General features: G+C 36.9%; 1 protein-coding gene across 1 annotated transcript in view; it reads left to right on the top strand.

Moving 5' to 3' along the window:
• Positions 1-9,080: 9,080 nt before the first annotated feature.
• The window catches only part of ST8SIA4 (ST8 alpha-N-acetyl-neuraminide alpha-2,8-sialyltransferase 4), a 98,061-nt gene continuing 85,467 nt past the window's right edge, over positions 9,081-21,674 (top strand). Inside the window, 3 exon segments of the mRNA XM_031011766.3 lie at positions 9,081-9,220; positions 9,222-9,505; positions 16,558-16,689. Coding sequence (XP_030867626.1) covers positions 9,107-9,220; positions 9,222-9,505; positions 16,558-16,689 — 530 coding nt within the window. The 5' untranslated portion in view covers positions 9,081-9,106.

The following is a 21,674-nucleotide window of genomic DNA, read 5'->3' as shown; positions in this document are numbered from 1 at the left end:
TGGGTTGGTGCTACCGTTTGTCATAGAGATTTCCTGATATGAGGCTACTTTTGATGCTTCCTATAGGTGACTACATCTTCAAAGAGATCTCAGCATCCATAAACAAGAATCATCGGCCAGGCGCGGTGGCTCAAGCCTGTAATCTCAGCACTTTGGGAGGCCGAGGTGGGCAGATCACGAGGTCAGGAGATAGAGACCATCCTAGCTAATACGGCGAAACCCCGTCTCTATTAAAAATACAAAAAATTAGCCGGCCTTGGTGGCGGGTGCCTGTAGTCCTAGCTACTCAGGAGGCCGAGGCAGGAGAATGGCGTGAGCCTGGGAGGTGGAGCTTTCAGTGAGCCAAGATCACGCCACTGCACTCCAGCCTGGGCGACAGAGCAAGACTCCGTCTCAAAAATAAATAAATAAATAAATAAATAAAATAAAAATAAAAATAAAACAAGAATCATCAATTGTCCAAACCTCTCTGCTCACCTTAGTAGAGATATGGTAGCTGTCTGTAATATTAGCTACACACTTTCAAAATCTCTATAGGTTCTAGGTTAGTGTTCACAAGAATTTTACACTTTAAAAAAAGTTACAATAATCAATTCATTCCTGAAAACTCACTTTAAATTTATTCATCTGCCAAAAACATATGTGGAAAAATCCACTCTGCTACCTTCTTCATGTTCCCATGTAAGACATGTAGTCACAAAGCATATAACTTTACATGTAGGTCATACAAAAGTTATTAAAAATCCTGATAGTTTGGATCTTTTGGTAGAGTTTAATATGTATTTGTTTTTTTCTATTGATGGGATTACAATCAGGCAGCAACTAACATAAGCTGTCACAATTTGCATAAACTTTGATATTTGTAAGCATCATGTGCTTAACCACAATATCTATGCTATCCATAGGTATTGACATAAAGTTTTCTGGTGAAATGTAGGCAATTATAATTGTGGAAATACAGAGGAGAGATCAATTATTTATATTATGTTGGGTAGGCCCAGGTCAGATGTGAATAAGATTCATTATTTTTCTTGTATTCCCATAGGCTCCCTCCAATAAGTATCTATTGATTCATTCTCCCAGAGCAACTTTCTTCTGCTGACTGATTAGGCATCTCTAGAGTTGGCATCAAACTTTAGTTCATACGAGTTTTATTTGGTTATTTCCTCAACTATTCACTTTACAAATGCTAAGATTATTGAAATTTTAATCTATTAAGCAGGTCAGTTATGAAATTTGTATGTTGTAATAGAATTATTCACTTTAAGGATTGCAAACTCAAATTCATGCAGGGTCCAAGTAAATTAAGTCACTGAATAAAATTTTTGGAATAAACAAAAATTTAAGATAAAGTAAGATGACACAACTGTTACTCAACTCCATCTAACTGATACTCTTAGAGTAGGTAAGTCTGGCATTAACAAATCGCATGATATTTCTGAAAAGCAATTTGAAGTACTGGCACTGTGTGTGTGTGGGGGGGGTGTTTTATTTCAACCCAATTTACAAAGAAACAAAAGTCTTCTACAGGCTATGTCCATCACTTAGTCTGTCATTAATGATTTCAGTATTGTTATTTTTATAACATTCAAACAATAAATATTAAAAGAATATTTAAAATGTCATTTCCTTTACAAAATTCAATGTACATAGAACTGCTCCATGTAATAATATGTATTTTGATGCAATATTTTTCCGTGATACTCACTGTTTTTATTAGAACTCTAAAAGCAGTTATGTAGGTGTGTAGATCTCAAAAGACATGGACTTATACAAATAAATTTTTAGCCTTGCACAATATGTAACATTATTTCTCCTTTTGCTTTTAATATGAAGGGTTAAAAATAGAATAAAAGGAAGATGAGTTACTCAAATGAAGAAATTAAGTGGGTGATTGGATTGGACAGTATGAGAGACAAAAGATCCTATGACAGGTGAAATAAGTTGGCTAAACCACATACAAGTGAGAATGTTTAAAAAGCCCACAAATATGAAGAAATTACAACTCCAAACAATAAACTTCCTAGAGATAGTGACATAGAAAATTGCCTAGTAAATGATGACTTTTCAATAGGAGAGCAGGTTGGAGGGATATTTTGTTTACTGATTACTCTGTTCCTACTAGACAGTTCCTCTTATCACATTTGATCAGAAAAACAGCAAAAAGAAAACAAAGAAAAGGAAATATATTGCTAGGTATTAAAACAGGACATCTGTGATTTCCCAAAACATGTGTGCGATAGTCTATTTGTTTGTTTACAACATTTTAGGGGTCTATACAGTAGAAAATAAAACAATACTAACCTGGACTATATAACTAAAGGAGATAAATGTAGATAAACAATTAAAATGTGGACTGTGAGCAACTGAAGCACTTATTACAAATTGGATCTATTTGACCAAAAGTAGTTAAAAGATGTCTTTCAAAGGACATTCTAAATGGATATTACAAATTGAAGACTATTTGACTAATGTTACCTAAGAATTGCCTCTTGCAAGGACATTCATGTTTAAAGAGAGATCAGAGTACTAAATGCAAAGGATAATGCTATAAGTTACACAGGTCAAACATGAGGAAGAATTGATAAGGACAATGATGGAATTTTTCTGTTCTTTCAGAAATTATACTAGATTCATGATTGTGTCTTTTCCCTAATGTCAAGGTCATCTTTCTATCATAAGCTTATTATATCTGGTTATTATGGATGAAAAAATGTAACAGAAGAAGAAGGTATGTGAATACACATACAGAAAAATATTAATATTTCATAGGAATTCATGTGGGTAAAAATTAATTTAGAAAAAATACTTAAACTAGATGTCTTGTCCAGAAAGAAATGAAAGAGAAATAATTGCCCAGTGGTTAACAGCAGTTTTCTCATTTATATGCTTTTCCTCATTCATAGGTAAAAAGCTAAGCATGAATAATCCTCACTATATTGTATAACCACAAAAAAAATTTCAACTTTTTAATTTTCTGTGTCAACTTAGCTAGGCCATGGTACTCAGATATGTGGTCAAACACCAGGCCGGATGTTGCTGTGAAAGTATTCTTTAAATAAAATTAACTTTTAAATCAGTTAAAACTATCAGTAAAGTAGATTTACCGCCATAATGTGGGTGGGCCTAAATCAATCGGTTGATGGTCTTAGTTAAAAACAGATGGATGTTCCCTAAGTAAGAGGGAATTCTGCCTCTAGACTGTCTTCAGACATGGAAGATAGCTCTTCCCTAGGTCTCCAGCCTGTCAGCCTACTCTGCAGGTTTTGGAATTGCAAGCCCACGCATCATGAGGTCTACGCCTTAAAATAAATCTCATTTTCACTATCCATACAAATGTTATTGGTTCTTTTTCTCTGAAGAAAAAACTCTGAAGTATACACTATTTAACATTTCCATTATTAAAAAAAAAATGCCATGAGTTCCTGCAAAGGGCAATTGGAATTTGAAATGAAACACAGTGTCAGTTACATTAACTCCCCAAACAATAAAATATTCAGGTATAAAACTAATTAAATATGTATAAGATCCACATGAGGAAAGGTAAAAAAAAATGTAATGAAATAAATTAAAGAACAGCTAAATAAATGGAGAGATAGTCCATATTCATGGCTAGAAATATTCAAACTGTCCAGATGACATTCCTTCCCAACATGATACATAGATTCAGTGCAAGCTCAATCAAAATCCCAATAAGATTTTTTTGGATATCAAGAAACTCATTCCAAGCCATAAAAAATGATGAGTTCATGTCCTTTGTAGGGACATGGATGAAGCTGGAAACCATCATTCTCAGCAAACTATCGCAAGGACAAAAAAACAAACACCGCATGTTCTCACTCACTCATAGGTGGGTATTGAGCAATGAGAACACATGGACACAGGAAGGGGAACATCACACACCAGGGCCTGTTGTGGGGTGGGGGGAGGGGGGAGGGATAGCATTAGGAGATATACCTAATGTTAAATGAGGAGTTAATGGGTGCAGCACACCAACATGGCACATGTATGCATATGTAACAAACCTGCACGTTGTGCACATGTACCCTAAAACTTAAAGTATAATAAATAAATAAAGAAAAAAGAAACTCATTCCAAAGATTACACAGAGAGGCAAAAGACCCAGAATAGCTAACACAATATTAAAGGAAAAGAATAAAGTTGGAAGACTGATGCTACCCTATTTCAAGACTTACTATAAAGCTTCAGCAGTCAAGAGAGTGTGGTATTGGTGAAAGAATAGACAAATAGATCAATGGAAGACAATAGAAAGCACAGGATAGCCCACCCAAATATATTTAACCTTTTGTTTCTTTGACAAAGAAGCAAAGTCAATACAGTGGAGAGAAGACAGCTTTTTCAACAAATGGTGCTGAAACAATTAGACATCGACATGACAAAAAAATAATAATCCAGACACAAACTTTGCATGATTCACAAAACTTAACTCAAAATAGATTATAGACCTAAACAGAAAATAATAAAATGCCTAAAAGGTAACATATATTAAAAATCTAGTTTATCTTAGGTTTAGATTTTAAATACAACATCAAAGGAATCATCAATAAAATAAATAATTAATATGTTGGACTTCATTAAAATTAAAACCCTCTGCTCTGTGAAAGAAACTGTCAAGAGAATGAAAAGACAAGCCACAAACTGAGAGAAAATATTTTCAAAAAGAGATGTGATAAAGAACTGTTATCCACAATATAGAAAGAACTCTTAAAACTCAAGAGTAAGAAAATGAACCTGATTAAAAACCTGAGCAAAAGTTCTGAACAGACACATTACCATAGAAGATAAACATGTGTAAATTGCTCAACATCATATAATATCAGGGAATTGCAAATTAAAACAACAGTAAGATACAACTACTACACGTCTGATATAATGGTCAAAATCTAAACCAATACAACAGCAAATGTTGGCAAGGGTATGAAACAACAAGGACTCTCATTCATTGCTGATGGGAATGCAAAATGGTACAGCCACCTTGGAAGTCACTTTGGCAGTGTCTTTCAAAACTAGACATATTCTTACCATATAATCCAACAATCTTATTTCTTTCTATTTACCCAACTGGGATGAAAGCTTTACGTCTGCACAGAAAACTGTACACAGATGTTTACAGCAGCCTTGTTCATAATTGCCCAAACTTGAAAGCAATGGAGATGTCCTTCGGTAAGTGAGTGGATAAACTTTGATATATCCATATAATGAATTTTATTTAGTGCTAAAATAAAATGGACTTTCAAGCCATGAAAAAAAAATTGTTTTTCAAGCCATGAAAATAATGGAGCATATTATTAAGTCAAAGAATCCAATCAGAAAAAGCTACATACTCTATGATTCCAACTATATGACACTTGAAAAGGCAACACTGTGGAGACAGTAAAAACGTTAGGGAAGTCAGAGCCTGGGGTGACCGGGAGTGAGAAAGAAGCATGAATAATCAGATCACAGAGGATGTTTAGGGCAGTGACACTGATTTGTATTATACTATAATGGTGAATATATGTTCAGTATATATTTGGCAAAACCCGTAAAATGTGCAACACCAAGAATGAATCCTAATATGACCTATGTACTGTAGGTGATAATGATATGTACATGTAGTTTCATTGAATGTAAAAAAAGAAATGTACTGCTCTGATGAGGAATGTTGATAGGGAGACTGAGTATGGGGAGAAGGTAGAGTTATATGGGAACTCTCTATTTTCTGTTCAATTTTGCCATAAACCTAAATGTTTTCTAAAAAAAAAAATAGTCTATTAAAAATGTCATGGGTCGTTAAAAACTCCACCATGAGACTGCAAGTATCTATTCATTTCTTGCCAGCTAGATTTGAGAGTACAGCCAGCAATGAAAACATGAATTTACATTAAGTCAAAGGATAAAGTATCATTTTAAAACCAGCTGCCATTACTCACATTATTTATTTATAGGCTATTGTATAATTGTAGAATTGTGCTGAATAAAGACAAATATATTCTCTTTATTGAAGAACTTACAATCCAAAGATCAAATGAAAATTTAGAAACAATCTTATTTGCTCAGGAGCATCAAACTAAGCATTCTAATAGAAGAAGTTAATTCCAAAAGACTTCTTTATAGTCTTTTGGTGCTCAGGAACATCAAACTAAGCATTCTAATAGAAGTTAATTCCAAAAGACTTTTTATCCAATATTTATAGTTCTTGCACCTATTTACATATTGAGAAAAAACCATGCTGTCCTCACTTTTGTCTAAGTATTGGCCTGTATGGCTTCTTTTTAATTGGCAAATTATAATGGCTATATATTTAACGAATCTAACAATATTAACAAATGGCATTCAATTACACTCCAGACACTAAATTGCTTTAATTTGGGAAGAAGAATTCCTGGAGTCTCGCTGAACAGTTATCAGTCATTCAGAATTGCTCACCTTAATATAAAAAGTTCTGTACTTAAAAAATTCAGAAACAGCAGCATTATACAATTGGAGAGTTCACTTATTTTTCTTCTGGACATTTAAATTTGTCTTATGTGTTCCTATAACTAGTTCTTGGTTGCTTTCGTTTCGCTCTTGTTTTTTTTTTTCTTTTTTGTTTGTTTGTTTGTTTGTTTTTTCCTGTTTGGGCTAGGTAAGTAGTTTCCCCTAATGTAATTTAAAGCTTAATATAGATTATACTCACTTTCCTCTTGAAGATTTTCTTGTGGCTTTCTCATTACAGAAGACTGTTCCACACTCTGGAGCCATAGAATATTATGAGTACACCGAAACTTTTGGACCAGCAATCTCCCTTACCACTTTCCCTTCTAACAGTACTGAGCCACTTCAAAGTTGCCCCAAAGCACCAGCGTTTTATTACTCTCTGGAGTTGCGCATACTCCTTTTTCCACCTGCAATGTTCTATCCTCCCTCTGCTTGGCTTACTTCCTTGTCAGCTTTGAAAACAGGAGTCTGTGTGTCCCCTTCACCCGGAAACTCATCTTCCGGGCTTCAAAAGGCTTAAACACCCCATCTGCTTCAACCCAGGAGCTTACTCAGATACCATATATATTTTAAATGATGTTTCTGATTCATGTTGCCATACCGTAAATTATTATTTTTAAAAGATGCCCCCTTTGAGTGAGTAGGATTTGTGACTGACTAGATGCTAAGTTTTATTCATCTTTGTGTTCCCATCCCCGCACACATTGCCTGCCCCATAACCATTGCTTAAGAAATAATGAGTTTAATGAAATGATGCATTTACTCTATCCCTGACAGAGAGTGATGTTTTACCTATAATCTAAAATATAGTTGTCTACTGTTTAAAAATCAAAGTTTATCCTTGAGAATTTAGCATCCTAACCATGCATCCCTATCCCACCCGACCCCTGCCCTCAGCCCCGGATCCCTTTTAACTTAAATAAGAAGCTGTTTTATTCTGGCAGTTTTTGCCAGAAGAAAAGTGAGTCTAACAGAAGTCAATCTAACAGAAATGCATTAATGCAGGCTGGATTTGCCTAGACATCAATAAACTCGAAAGGCTCCCTGTGGGCCACTTGTAGTGTCAATAAACGTTCGTAATTACTTGCTCCTTGGAGCATTTTTATACCCGACCCCGTTCGCTGTGCTGCAAAGAGGAAATTCAAGATCTCGGAAGTTCTTAACTTCCTAAACTCTAGAGGAAGTATGGTAAACACTGGCGGGAACCTTGGGTTTTTAAGCAAAGATGCTGGCTGTTTTCGTTGCTATTTTAAGCTGTCAGGCGACAAGCAACTCAGAATTCCCCTTCTTACTTCCGGCGGGAGGGAAGATTGGAATTGGGCCTCATCATTTCTGAGCGTGAAAAACCGCTGAAGCTACTGTTCAACCTGAAGGAACACGGAATTCAACTGGAGAGAAACTCTGGCGACCAGGGAGCTGGGGACCGGCGCATATAGATGAGGGAAATCCTGGCTTCCAGACACTGTCTCATGCTAGAGGTGCCTCCCGACCTACCAGCCAACAGTAAAGACCGGAACCAAGGCGTGGTACTAGCAGAGTAGCAAGCATCTCTCCCAATGAGGGCAACGACCGGAAGATGGTAGAGAGGTACTCAGAGTGAACAATCGAACACAGAACTCTTGAAAAGTGTCCCTGCCACCCAATACAAGTACGAAAAATGGTGGGACGGAGGAGAGGTGACAATCAGAAGCTATATATATAATTGAGACTTTTAGAGAGGACTTTGCTCTTCCTTCCTCCCCTCCCTTTTCTTTCCTTTCTTTCTTTCCTTCCTTCCTTGGTATCCGAATGTGTGTGGGTGTACTTGCGTTTAAAAGAGAGGTCCATGGTAGCTGCTTTTTTTTCAGAACCCTGTTTCTCCGCAATGAAGTTTAAGTGGGATTGGAGTTTCCTTGACTTCTGCGTGAGGAGTTTCCAAATGGCAATGAAAGAGAGGCGCATAAATATCCATAAAGTTCCTAATGACACCTCTATCATCACTTGTTTCCTGCAGAATCCTGAGTCAGGGTCGTCGTCCACCACCCATGCAGAGTGGGCCGATCGGCTAACAGGTTCATGTGTGTATTTGCACTTTCCAGATTGAGTAATAAAAGTCTTCTTCCTTCCACCGCCGTCCCCACCCCCGCACCCCGTTTCACTCCACCTTGGAGGGCGTGTTTTTGCGTGTGAGGGTGTGTGTTTAGCAAAAGCGATTGAAAGAAGGTACTCCTCTTGCAATCCACCCCTAGCTCTACCTGAAGCATTCCTCCGGCGGGACGCTTTTGTAATCTGTCCCCAGGCGAGGTGCCCTCTCACCTAGATGCGGATAGACTATCTTGGAGCTCCCAGGTCCAGAGAGCTGATGCTTTGATGTCCCAGGAGAGTGTGTGTGATTCTGCGTGTACGTGTGTGTGCATATGTATGTATGTGTGTATGTATGTATATGTGTATGTGCGCGAGCTCGCAGGCGCGTAGCACTGTGAGCTTCCTCTCCCGGCACAGAGCAGGCAGAGCCGGGGACGTTACTCTCCAAGCAGCCTCCGCCCCCTCAGCCCGGTGATTGGCTTTGCGCAGCGTTTATCTCCTAGCAAGAGGGAAGGGCCAGTGACGCCCCCGAACCCAGCTGCAGAAGCTGCCGCCACCTCCAATGCACAAGGTATCTCATCTGAAAAGAAACCTGAGCCCCAGGGAGGCGGCGCGGAGCGACCCTGGCAGAGCTGGCGCAAACAGGGCGAGAGGTCGCTGGGCAGCGTTCGAGGACCAGAGGGAGCTCGGCCACAGAAGACCCCAGCGATCTGATCCCGGGATCCCGGCTCCAAGCTCTCCTCGCATTTTACAGATTTCACCCCCGCGACTATCTCCCCAAAACGGAGCCTTTATATCAAGAGAAGGTGCGGGAGCTGGGGCAACCAGGACTTTCCCGGGCACCCAAGATGCGCTCCATTAGGAAGAGGTGGACGATCTGCACAATAAGTCTGCTCCTGATCTTTTATAAGACAAAAGAAATAGCAAGAACTGAGGAGCACCAGGAGACGCAACTCATCGGGTAAATGCAAAGCTTCATTTCAGGATATGACAAAAAGTCAAGCCATAAATGAAATGTGAATATAGAGGGTAGAGTGATGGTTAGGATAGCATGTGTGTTTGTTTGAGCTTGCGCGTGGTTAGTGTCATGAATTAAATAACAAAGGCTGTTGTTGAGATGTGCGTGCTTCTCTAAGCTGTTCCCAGTATGAGTTCAACTTGCTCTGTGTGGTTGTGGTGACAGTTGTGTTGGCCCTGGGTGCTCTCTCGCCAAAGGAGAAGTCACTGCAGAAGTGTCAACAAAGAACGTGTGCCCTTGTCCTTTTAATCTGTGGGCAGAACTCAAGAGAAATGTCTTTATTCACCAAACGGTTGCCTGTTTTCAATGTCCTATCACCTAAGGAGATACTGGAGATAGATGGTTTCTCGAAGGGCTGAAGTTAAAGCTTAGAAAGCAGGAAATAGGTATACTCTGTTTCTCTATTTTTTTCTATTTGACGTTGGATAGATTAATGTATTATAATTTGAATTAGAAACTCCAGTACCACTAAGGATACTTCCTTATTTGTTCTTCTACGGCTAAAACGCATGGGCGTCATGGTTACAGTTTTAGAAAGAAACTGGGTACTGTAGCTTCACACAGACTATATTTCTGCTATTTTTTTTTTAGTTTGTCTAGATGAGTTCAGACTCTCCCCCGCCCCACTAAGTTCTCTAAATATCACACTTCCTTCCACCCGCTGGCCTCTGTGTCTTTGAAGTTTACCCAGGAGGTGGTGCAACTTTGTGTTGCTGACATAGCTTGGAAGGCTTTTTCTGAGGATGTGAACCTGATTGTCAACTCTATTCAAAGTCCTGTTTCGGAAATCCTCCCTGTTCCGGTTTGGAGGCGTCCTCTATCAGAAACTACACACCAGCAGAGATGCCTGCCCAGTTTATATTTTTCTCTGACATTGATTAAAACAAAGAAAACAGCCCTTGCGTGTGTATGTGTGTGTGTGTGAGAGAGAGATGGGACTGCTAACACACACACATGCTCTTAAACTTCCTGCACTCCATTTCTTAATATTCCTGCTCCCTAGGTAATAAGCATTTATTTAAGCGAGCAAGATGCAGGTTGATCCTTACAGAAGGACTTGCTATTCTGTAGAAAACCAGGATAACAGTAGCACAGTCAAAGGGGACTGGAAGAGAATGAAAAAGCTAGCAAGGAATGGGCTGGAATGGTCGTCATGCATCAACGAATCTATACATGGTCTATTCTGAGGGGGTAAAAAGACCGGTATGAGGTCGTTTACACAAGACTGGGTGGCTTGAAAATCCAATCTAGCTCAATTGTTAGAAAAGCAGGACTTTGGGCAGGGGCGTGGGCATCCCTTGCAGACCTGTGCTTGCCAGGCAGACAAAGGGGTCTTTAGAAAGGTGATGAATGGGCGCGTGGGGCTCCGATGAGAGGCAGAGGCTAGAGCGTGAGGGTCGAGGCTCTTTGTTCCCTCCCGGGCCGTGGGCTAGGAGGATAAGCCTGATCCCAGACAAAGCGGCCAAGGCTCACTAGGACTCCGAGGGTTCGGGCCCTTGGCTGGGACCCTGGAGAGCAGGAGTGGGCGGAGCGAGTGAGGAGAGGGTCGCCAGATACTGCCGAGGTGTCTATCTCCGAGCCTCCCTAAACCGTGGCCAGGAAAAAGAGCGCGCCTCGAGTCCCTGCGGGGGAAGTGGAGCCGGGACACTCCGCATTGCATGGTTGTCATTTCTCCTGTGGCCCTTTCCTGGACGTTGCCGGCTGGTGGGCGCAGCCCTAGGCGTTAAGGAAGAGGAGGCGGGCACGGGCGAGGCGGTCGAGCTAGTCGGGCTGGGCTTTTGCCCGCATCCTTTTCAAGCTGAAGCAGTTTCCTCCCAGCTTGACTGAGAAGGCGTTGGGGCAGGCGCTTGAGTAAACCAAACAGGAAGAGAGGCGCGCACCGGGGCTATCCCCTGCTCCCAGAGCGCCGGCGGCGAGGGGGAAAGAATGAGTGAGAAGATAGGGGGAAGCCTTTATTGCAGGACTCAGGCTCCTTTGGTCCCTCCCCTCCTTCCACCCCCCCCCCCCACCCCCCACCCAAAGTCACTTTCAAAGCTCAGTCGGCAACTGGCTCCTCCTTCTTAATCAAAACCCGCAATTACAGTGGGGCAAGGCAGAGGGCTGGCCGCGAACGTCGCGCTTACACCCGTGCCCTGTAGCGTCCTGACTGCCTTGGTCTCCTGAGAGACCAAGACTGTGCAAAGAGTTGGAGCTGCCAGGAACAATGCGAGGGCAGCTAGGCTCCCTGAGCACTTTCCTTTTTCTCCAGGATGAAAGGTTCGTGGAAAAGCTTGTGACCTGAGCTCGTTATTTCGTTTCAACTCCCAAATAGCGCTTCTGGTGGAGGAGTTGACTCATAAAACCATCTAATCATCTCATTGACTCTCTTTCTACCCAAGCCACGTGGAGAGGCCAGTTTTGAGTTTTGAGTAAACTGGAATGGAGGTTCGGCTCCAGATCCCGGTCCAGTATTCAAGTGAGGTAACCAAGGCAGTCTCTGGCCTTTGGGGGGCACTGCGAGCCTTGTGGCTTGGCAGCATTTTCAAAGAAGGGCCTTCCATAGTCCTTGAATCTTGCATCACTACCACAGATTCATATTTAGCTTTTCTGCTACCAATTTTGCAATACAAGGCAGTTCCTTTATCCCTTCGACCCTTCCCCCCCAAATGGAGGTCCCATCTATAGTTACTCTTACAGTATGCCACAATACTAAGCAGTCATACCAAGCAGATGGAAAAATAGAAAACCAGCACAACCTTCTCACCAACCATCCACATTCTCATATCTCCAAAGGAATACCTGCGACATGTTTTTTTAAATACATAAGGAATTGTTCCAGCATAGGTCAAGTAATGATTATTGAACATCTAAAATTCATATTTCCTTCCATAAAAGCCTATTAGTTAATAAAGTTTAAGTCGAAGAGCAGTGAAGGCATTAAGTGGTGTGTTCTTGACTAACTTTACTTTCTTAGTAGAGCTCACAGTTGGCTTATGACTTAATTAGCTCTTTGTGCACTTTTGGGTATAACTGGAAATGTGTTAATGTAAGGCTCCCACAAGTAAAATATGTAAGCATCCTCATTTAATGAGATAATATATTTGAAAGTGTAACATAAACTTTAATGTCATATAAATATTTGTTTTTTTAGTCCTTAAATCTTGCTACACACTATTTTTCTGGTTGACTACAAATGAGACTAACTTACTTTTCTTATTATCCAACGATCTCTCTTATAATTTGACTATGTACTTTAGGTTGTATTACTAAATAATCAACAATATTAGTTCTAAAACCTATGATAAAATTGAAAGTGGAAATAAATATTTTTACTTAGAGTATTACCATTGACAGCAAAGTTAGTCCCAGTTTGTTCTAGGATGAAACAAAACCTCGTGAGTGCAGAAATCTAGAATTTGCACTTTACTTCACATTTCACATTTCACAATTCTACTAAAACTCATAAGCAATAAATTAAGGTAGAAACTATCATCTTTATTTTTAGTTGTTTGACACTTAGGTAATGAAAATACAAAATGGCCTGCTGTGTGTATTCAGGCTTAGTTTCATGCAAGTTCTTTATTTAAATTTTTATATTAAAGAGGAAGTTTAACCTAGTTAAAAGGGAACAAATACATTCAAAAGCCAAGTCATGAAGAGTTTCAGTAGGGTGGAATACGGGGCTTTTGAGACCTAATACCATGAAGTGAAATTAATCATATGTCTTACGTACTGCAAAACTAATGAAGTAAATTGTGGTGAAGCCTGGAAATATTTGTAGACACTAGGTTACCTAAAAAATGATTAATTCCTGCCACTGGTGTCACATAGATGACCATCTTAGTGAATTTTTCTTTGATCCAAATAAGCAGGGATCCTTTGTATTATATTGATTTAGGTGGAGTGATTTCGTTGATGTGTTTCGCTATTTTCCTTTTAAAAGTACATATTGAATCTTCTTGTAGATGATCCTATGCAATAAATGTTTTCAGTGCAGCTGTTCAAAAGTCATGTCTGATCTGGAATGAGAGATAAGTAGGGGGGTGGCAACATCCTTCAAGCTTCGCATTCATGGGAAGGAAGAGCCTTTTCTGAGACAGAATGCTACCAAGGTCATGAGTGAAACATCCCATGGGACCCATTTAACTTTATACAGAGAAATTTACTCTAGAGCTTCAGATTGTACTAAGTTTGACCTTCTCCCACACTGACTATGAAAAGTGTGACTAGTTGTAGATATTTTCATTCAAAATTCTTCCCAGTGATAAAAGTCTGAAATTTGGCTTATCACCAGCTCAATGAAAGCAATTCAAACAGCGGAGTAAAATGGTAGCATTTTATTCATAGAACACTGATTTAAACTTTTTAAATCTTGGATATTCTGAAAAGGCTTGGCACAACTGAAAACATCATATCAAACATTCTGCCATGTAAAAATGTATCTGTATTTCCAGGTCAATGAAGCAATCATCTATAGATTATTTATGTAATTATTTAGTTTTTAGAGACAGGGACTTGTGATGTTACCCAGGCTGGTCTCTAACTCCTAGGATCAAGTAATCCCCCCACCTCAGCCTCCTGAGTAGGCACTGCCAACCATACCCAGCTCTTCCACACATTTTAAAGAGTGCAAGCCCATGCATATTTTTATTTCTCCTATTAAAGTTTATTGGTGGTGAAAATAATTATTATAATGATATCAATCTGTGGTTAGAAAAAGATGACACTGATACATCAATTAATAAGGTGATGATTAGAAATATACCTTATCCACAGAAATAGTGATAGTTTGCACCTGAAACCATGTAGTCATATCTCCCAAAGTGTGAACGTTAGCTTCTGTGTATAACCACATTTTTATTCATAAGTAGCTATTATCATTATAAATATAATATAAAAATTGACTTCTGGGCCGATGGTCAGTAAAGCACACCCCGTGTTTTCTGGCATCCTAAATGCTCCCTGTAAGGCAATCATTATTTGCCATGCATAGGCATGCAAACGTATCATTTTCATCAGTAGGATAGTTTAAGATATTAATTTTTATAGAATTCTGAATTTCACAGGGAGTAGCAGCCTATGATGCTTTGAGCTGCTTCAAATTTAAACTAACATGTTTAAAAAAGAATGCAAACCAAAATACCAAACTATAAGGCTTCAATTACAGAATTCATCCAATAGCTGTTACACAGGCAATGTTTCCATTGATACTAGGAGAGGATTGCCTGCATTAAAAAAACACAGATTTAGACTTTGTTATGGAGCAAATAGTCATATTATTTTTTAACTATATTTTTGACTTTCTAAGAAGTAAAAGGCAATGTAAAGAAATAAATACAAATATTCAAAGGCCTATGGTTACTATTCGTATACCATAAGAAGTAGCTTTTTGATTTTCTGAGTCTGGGTTTACATTTATAAAGTACAAGAAAATGGTCTATTGAATAATGAATATATTCAGCTATAAATGTTTTAATGGCATGCATGCTATTACAGATATCTGCCAGCATCATCACTCCCACCAGCACCTCAGCTAGTACCATGCCACATGATATACTAGCTTGACACTATTGGTGGCAGGGAGGTAGTTTTTTTAATGTAAGAGAAAATACTAATAATAATGACTACTTAATGAGTTTTCTCTCTACTATAATCTCTGTCTCTCCACCGACTGTCAGGGAAGTGACTCATTGTTGAGATGTTTTGAAATCAATGCAATTTTTGAAAAATTACTTTTACATGCAGAGACTTACTTGATCCTCACAAAGCCATTGTATATTACATAAAGTTATTGTAATTTTCAAGGTAAGGTAAGACTACTGTGGCTTAGAAAGAGAATAGAGTCTAGGAACTCAAGCAAGTCATAGAATCACAAACATGCCCAGATCACCTGATATTCCAAGTTATTCTTGCTTCAAAACAGAAGCCCCTTCTATTATGCATATATGCCTTCTGTAAAAAATGAAATTACAATCTTAGGAATCACAATTATACAGATGGAGGAGCACTGACAAAACATTCTGTCTCTGTTGTCTAAACAGTGCTAGTGAGGAAACAGAGCTTATTTGTTTTATCTTATTTTAGTTGCCAAACAATAATTGTATATATTTACGGGATACAATGTGAAGTTTCTACACAAGTATACACTTTGTAATGAGAAGATCAGGCTAATTACCATATCCATCACCTCAAAAGCATGTCACTTCTTTGTAGGGTGAACATTTAAAATCTCTTGGAGCTACTTAAAAATATACAATACAATATTATTAACTATAGTCACTGTGTTGTGCAACAGAACTTATTCCTCCCGTCTAAGTGTGAAATTTTGTACCTATTGACCAATTTCTCCCCATTCCCCATTCACTCCTTCTTCCCAATATTCTGTTCTCTACTTCTATGATTTCCACTGTTTTAGAATCAATATATAAGTGCGATTATAAGGTATTTATCTCTATGTTTTAGACTTATTCATTTACCTTAAGGTCCTCTAGGTTCATTCATGTTAGCACAAATGGCAGGATTTTGTTCTTTTGAAGGGCTGAATAGTACTCCATTGGTATATATACCACATTTTCGTTATTTATTCCTCTGTTAATGGACAGTTAAATTATTTCTATGTCTTGGCTATTGTGAATAATGGTGCAATGAACTTGGGACTGCAAGCATCTCTTTGACATACTGATTTCAATTCCTTTGGGTATATGCCCAGAGGAGAGATTGCTGAATTATGTAATTCTGTCTTTATATTTGGTGATTTTTTTCTTTAAGTACCATAGATATCTTTTTTTATTCAGAAATTGTTTAATTTCAAAAATATTACGTGTAGATTCTTGTCCTGATAGTCATATTCACTTAATCCTCATAACACCTTTCATCATGCTTGCATATTTCCTTCTAACTTGTAGGGGAAAAAGTATCTAAAATTCATCACCAGTAATTAATTCAAATTATGTACTGTGCTGTATACACAAAATGTTTCTTACTTTCACAAAGCTGGCAATTTTGTTTTGTTTCAGAGATGGTGAATTGTCTTTGAGTCGGTCACTTGTCAATAGCTCTGATAAAATCATTCGAAAGGCTGGCTCTTCAATCTTCCAGCACAATGTAGAAGGTTGGAAAATCAATTCCTCTTTGGTCCTAGAGATAAGGTGAGTTTCTTTACTAAGGCATAATAAATTTCACATCATGTTCTCAAATACGTTGGGCTTGGCAAACTTGTATTCAACAGCTGATTTATGATTTAAGTATGAATACTTAAATAAAAGAATGAACCAGCTCTATTTAATGTTGCTCACTGAAGAATATGAAACCATAAAACTGAAATCATTATATAGTCAGAGATTTAAGGATGAATATGTGAGTTTTGAATATAGTGTCTTTAAACTAATGGAATAAAATATTCAGCAGAATACTAATATTTAACATACTTCACTCAATTACTCAGGATGGACATATATTTTAAGAATTATCTTTAACTTCCCTATTGAGTCTTCATTCTGCTTTTGGGTTTTCTCAACTAGCTGAAAATTAGAGCCTGTTACACTCTATTGTGCTGACGATTATAAATAAATTAGTCTTATCCTGTGAATGAGTATTTCTGTGTGGGCTCATGTTTTAAAAATTGGATAAAAATCAGAAAATAAGCTTTCTAGATTACTGACTTCTTCTTTGTAAGACTAGTCATTTTAGCTGAAACCCATTCTTGAAATCATACTCCATGCCTACGTTTATCCAGTATGTCATTTTCTTCTGATATAAACCTGTTACTAATAAGAAAGCTAGGGTCATACCTTCTTAATTATGGAGGAAACAGGAAGATTGTTTTTTCTTTATAGTTACATTGCATTACTGTATTGGTTGGTATATTTGAATCACAGCATTTCAGTAAACAAGAACTCACTAAAAGTGTGAAAGAATACATTCGTTATATAATAAAGTAATCCAAAAGTCAATTAATAGTTAGCATTAACACACAGATTTTATAGGTGTAGCTTAGTGACTAAGATATAAGGGGCTAATTAATTTTCTTGGGTTTCTACCTAGTCACTTCTTGGATTATACCTACCTTTAATGTAGATTATAAGAAATTTGAAGGAAGAGTCTATTGGTCTATTACACTCATCTTTAGAATATGCACAGAAATTTCACACAATGTTTTGGAGCAAAGATAATTACAGCATGTTGAAATTTACTTGAACGAATGTCTGGAAATTTTAAAAATACGGGCATCAGGGCGATGTAGGAATAGTATTACTACTTTGGTTTAAAGGTTTGAAATTGACTGGAAAGGGAAACAGGAATCAAATCATGGCAATGTCAAGTGGTGTGTGTTTGTTTGCTTTTAGTTTGGTGGGAGCTTTCTATATTCATGTGCCTCCTACAAGAATGAATAGATGAGTAGAGTCTGATGACAGAGCTCATAAATCAATGACTTCTGGGTAGAATATGGCCAGCAAGCAAAATTTATTTCCACTGGATAAATAAAAAAGAAACCTTAAAGCCAATATTAAAAACCAGGAGGCTTTTAAATAAAAGTACAGATTTCCATAAACTCTTGAGAAATTGAATGATTTGACAACTCTGAATCTGTACTCTTCCTAAGATTTAGCTGGTTAAAGCTGACCCTAGTCATGGTCTCTCAAGTTTGACATTTTCATACTGGAGCTCACATCTTTCATGATACCTGTCAAGTGCATTCTTCTCTGTCGCATATCCCCATCCTTATATTTGAATTTAGAAACCCTGTGAGAGATGAGATAATTATGAGGAAAAAGTCACAAGATGTGAGATGATGTGGGGTTATAAACACAGATATACTTTGGTTTAGAATGGAGTAAAGATTCATATTTCTTGAAGGTATATTGGAAAGAGAGAGAGATAGGTGATTAAATAGCGAAAATTTGATCTGTAAGCAGAAAAATAACTTTCAAATTGGATGGCTTAGCAAGAAAGGAGCCAATTAAGGCTATAGAGATCTGGTAAAGAAACCTGATGGAAGAAAGTAAAATAAAATATTGTAATAGTTTAACTAGTATATCTAGCCATGCTAAATAATGTGTCAGATAGCAAAAAATCTAATAAGTAAATTAAATAAGTAATTGACACTAGTTCAAGTATTATATCTGGTCATGCCTTTCCTAATAGCTATATAAAAATCAAATACTATAAATATGCATGAGGCTATATACATTTTGCTATTAATAACATATTCAAGTGAAGGGTAGTAAACCTAAGTTGACCCAAAAGATTCATATTACAATTTCACAAATCAATGAGCATTATATTAATGTATTTGAGGGTGATCTATTTTCAATTATAATAGCTGATAGTATGAATGAAATGTTAGTACTATTTTTGTATGGTTCTCCTTAACAGATTAAAGAAATAAACAATAAAACAATGAACAAATGTTGAATAATACATACAAAGTTGTCACTTCCTTGAAAAGAAAGGATAATTTGTAAAACCATTATTTTACAATGTGCAAAGAGTTCATAAAAATTAGAATTGGCTATAGCAGAAATGACTAGTGAGTATTAATCAGTTGGATACCTGTAATAAAAAAATTTAGAATATGAAAATATCTGACTGTTGGCTTAGCTTTTGCAAATATTTTTGAAAAGACATATTGGAAACTAATTATGGATCATTTATTATTATTGTTATTATTTTCTTTCTTCCTCACTTTTCTGGCATTTAAGAATTTCCATATCATTTTGGGTCAGTGATTGGGTGTGGGTAAATTTTAAAAGTGTTTTCAAAATTCTAATTTTAAGTTTTTTGTTTATTTTTGTTTTTATTTATTTTTTATTTTACTTTAAGTTCCAGGATGTGTGCAGAGCATGCAGGTTTGTTACACAGGTACATATGTGCCATGGTGGTTTGCTGCACCTATCAACCCCTCATCTGGGTTTTAAGCCCTGCATGCATAAAGTATTTGTCCTAATGCTCTCCCTCCCCTTGTCCATCACCTCCCGACAGGCGCGGGTGTATGATGGTCCCCTCCCTGTGTCCATGTGTTCTCATTGTTCAACTCTCACTTGTGATTGAGAACATTAAGACATTATTTCCAACCATTTTTTTATCTTACTGATTCAACTATGATTATAAAATCTTTGAAATTTAAAAATCTTATTAAACGTATAATGTTCTTATTATATTCCTAATAATTGTCCACATAATAAAATGTGAAAACAGTTTCTGAGATAATTTTTTTTTACATTTGTGGATATTATTTTCAACCCTATTACTAATCCCTTCGTTCCCATATGCCTTATTTTATTTTCATAAGCACACCAAGAATCGGTTCATACGTATTCATCAAACAACTGTACTTCTATGCAGTTGTCTATGAGAGATGGTTCCGTTACTTCACTGTACTTTGAGGATTCACGATATATGGAGTTTATGCATTCTACAGCTAACTTTGCACTCAAAATAATTATCTTAGTTTTAAGCCTTGATATTGTTGATAAAAGTTTGTTCTTTATTATTATAAGCTAAAAAATAACACATTTAAGATGCATTAGATGTTGTGAATAAATCTGTGAACATCGTACGAGAGATTATGTAGTTATGTCCAATACTTGCAACTTGACTTTTTTTCCATATTTGGATTATTTATTTTCTTTTTTTGTTATTGTTTTTTACATGTTGACTAGAAACCCCGAAAAGTGCAAACATCAATTATAGATGTATAGAAATGTACAAATGTACACATCAGGATAGCTTTATCACATCATAATTAGAAAAAATATTTCAGCTCTTAGTGTCATGATATATCAATAATCTGAAATACATAAAACCTGCAGGTTAACTAAACATAATTGCAAAGTTATATATGCTTAACTGACAAGAAAAATTTCCTATTGCATACATAGATTTACTTTACAAAAACTTCTACATACAATGTTTATACTATCTTCTGCTTGCTTTGATCAATAAGTTACCGGTAGAGCTAATCTTGGGTCACAAAGCTTATTAGTGGCAGTGTCAAGACTCAAACCCAGACCTCCTGACTGAGGAACCAGGACCTTATAAAATAATTTTGTTAAGAATATATTTTAGTACCCAAATGTATATTATTAAAATTTATCATTATGGAATAAATGATTCTCTTTGCTCTAAAATAACAAAAGACATTTTTCATTCAACATTACCAAATTCTGGACCAAATATCAAATGGCACTCTAGGGTGTAAATTAAACTAAAAATGCTCTTCATCAAGTATTGTGGGACAATTTTGCCTTTTCATTTGTTGTGTTTAAGATTTTTTTTTGACACTAAGATGTCTTTCCCATAACTGCTAGGACTTAGAAATCCTAAACGAGGTACAGTTAAATGTTTTATTCTTCCAGAGCTTTAAGACAAGTTGCCTTGCAAAAATAATCTTTCAAAACAAACAAATAAAAAATGTGTGTTCTCTCTGTTTTTTTGTAGGGATAATGAAACACTGGGCATTTTTTAGTTTTACTTTTTATTTTCTTTTAGTGAACTGGGTCAGTACTAACTTAATTTACAGTAATTTTTTTGTAGTCAGTGTCTAAAGTTTGCAAAAACTGATTCCTAAGATGTGTATCATAGCCTAATTTGCTTCTCAACTTGTGATACATTCCACCTATAAGATTTGTCACACAGTATTTTCTGATGGAGTTAACAATGTCATTTAGATTAAATTTTAGTTGCAATTGTGTGCTTATTATTGCCAAGAAACCTACAGAGAAGAGTGGCACTTGGTGATAACTTAGTTATATTTAACATTTCACAAGTGAAAACTTGTTACTAAACAATGTGTAGTAAATTAATTTTCTGGGATTCTGCAGTTGCTATTTCAAGTGATAGGTGACGTTGAAAGGGAAGTTCTAGTTGAAAATTCAGTTAAAAGTTTCTGGGTAGAACTCTACTTGTTGTCAGTTCAACAGTCCAAACCAACCTTTCAGTTTAAGGCTGATATTGCCTAACAAAAAATAGTTTTTATGACTAAGATATTTAGTTTCACTGAAAATGAAACAGATTTTCAGATTCCTTCAGTTATCTTTAACGTTAAAATAGTTGCTCAATTTAGGTGTTTGCTTATCTAATGAGGATTCAAAAGTTGAATTATGATCACAAAATGACAGTTAAAGACCTGTGG

Source organism: Gorilla gorilla, chromosome 4, assembly GCF_029281585.2.
Source record: "Gorilla gorilla gorilla isolate KB3781 chromosome 4, NHGRI_mGorGor1-v2.1_pri, whole genome shotgun sequence".
NCBI lineage: Eukaryota > Metazoa > Chordata > Mammalia > Primates > Hominidae > Gorilla > Gorilla gorilla.
Note: the sequence above shows the minus strand (reverse complement) of the source record. Positions and strands in the feature narration are given on the sequence as shown.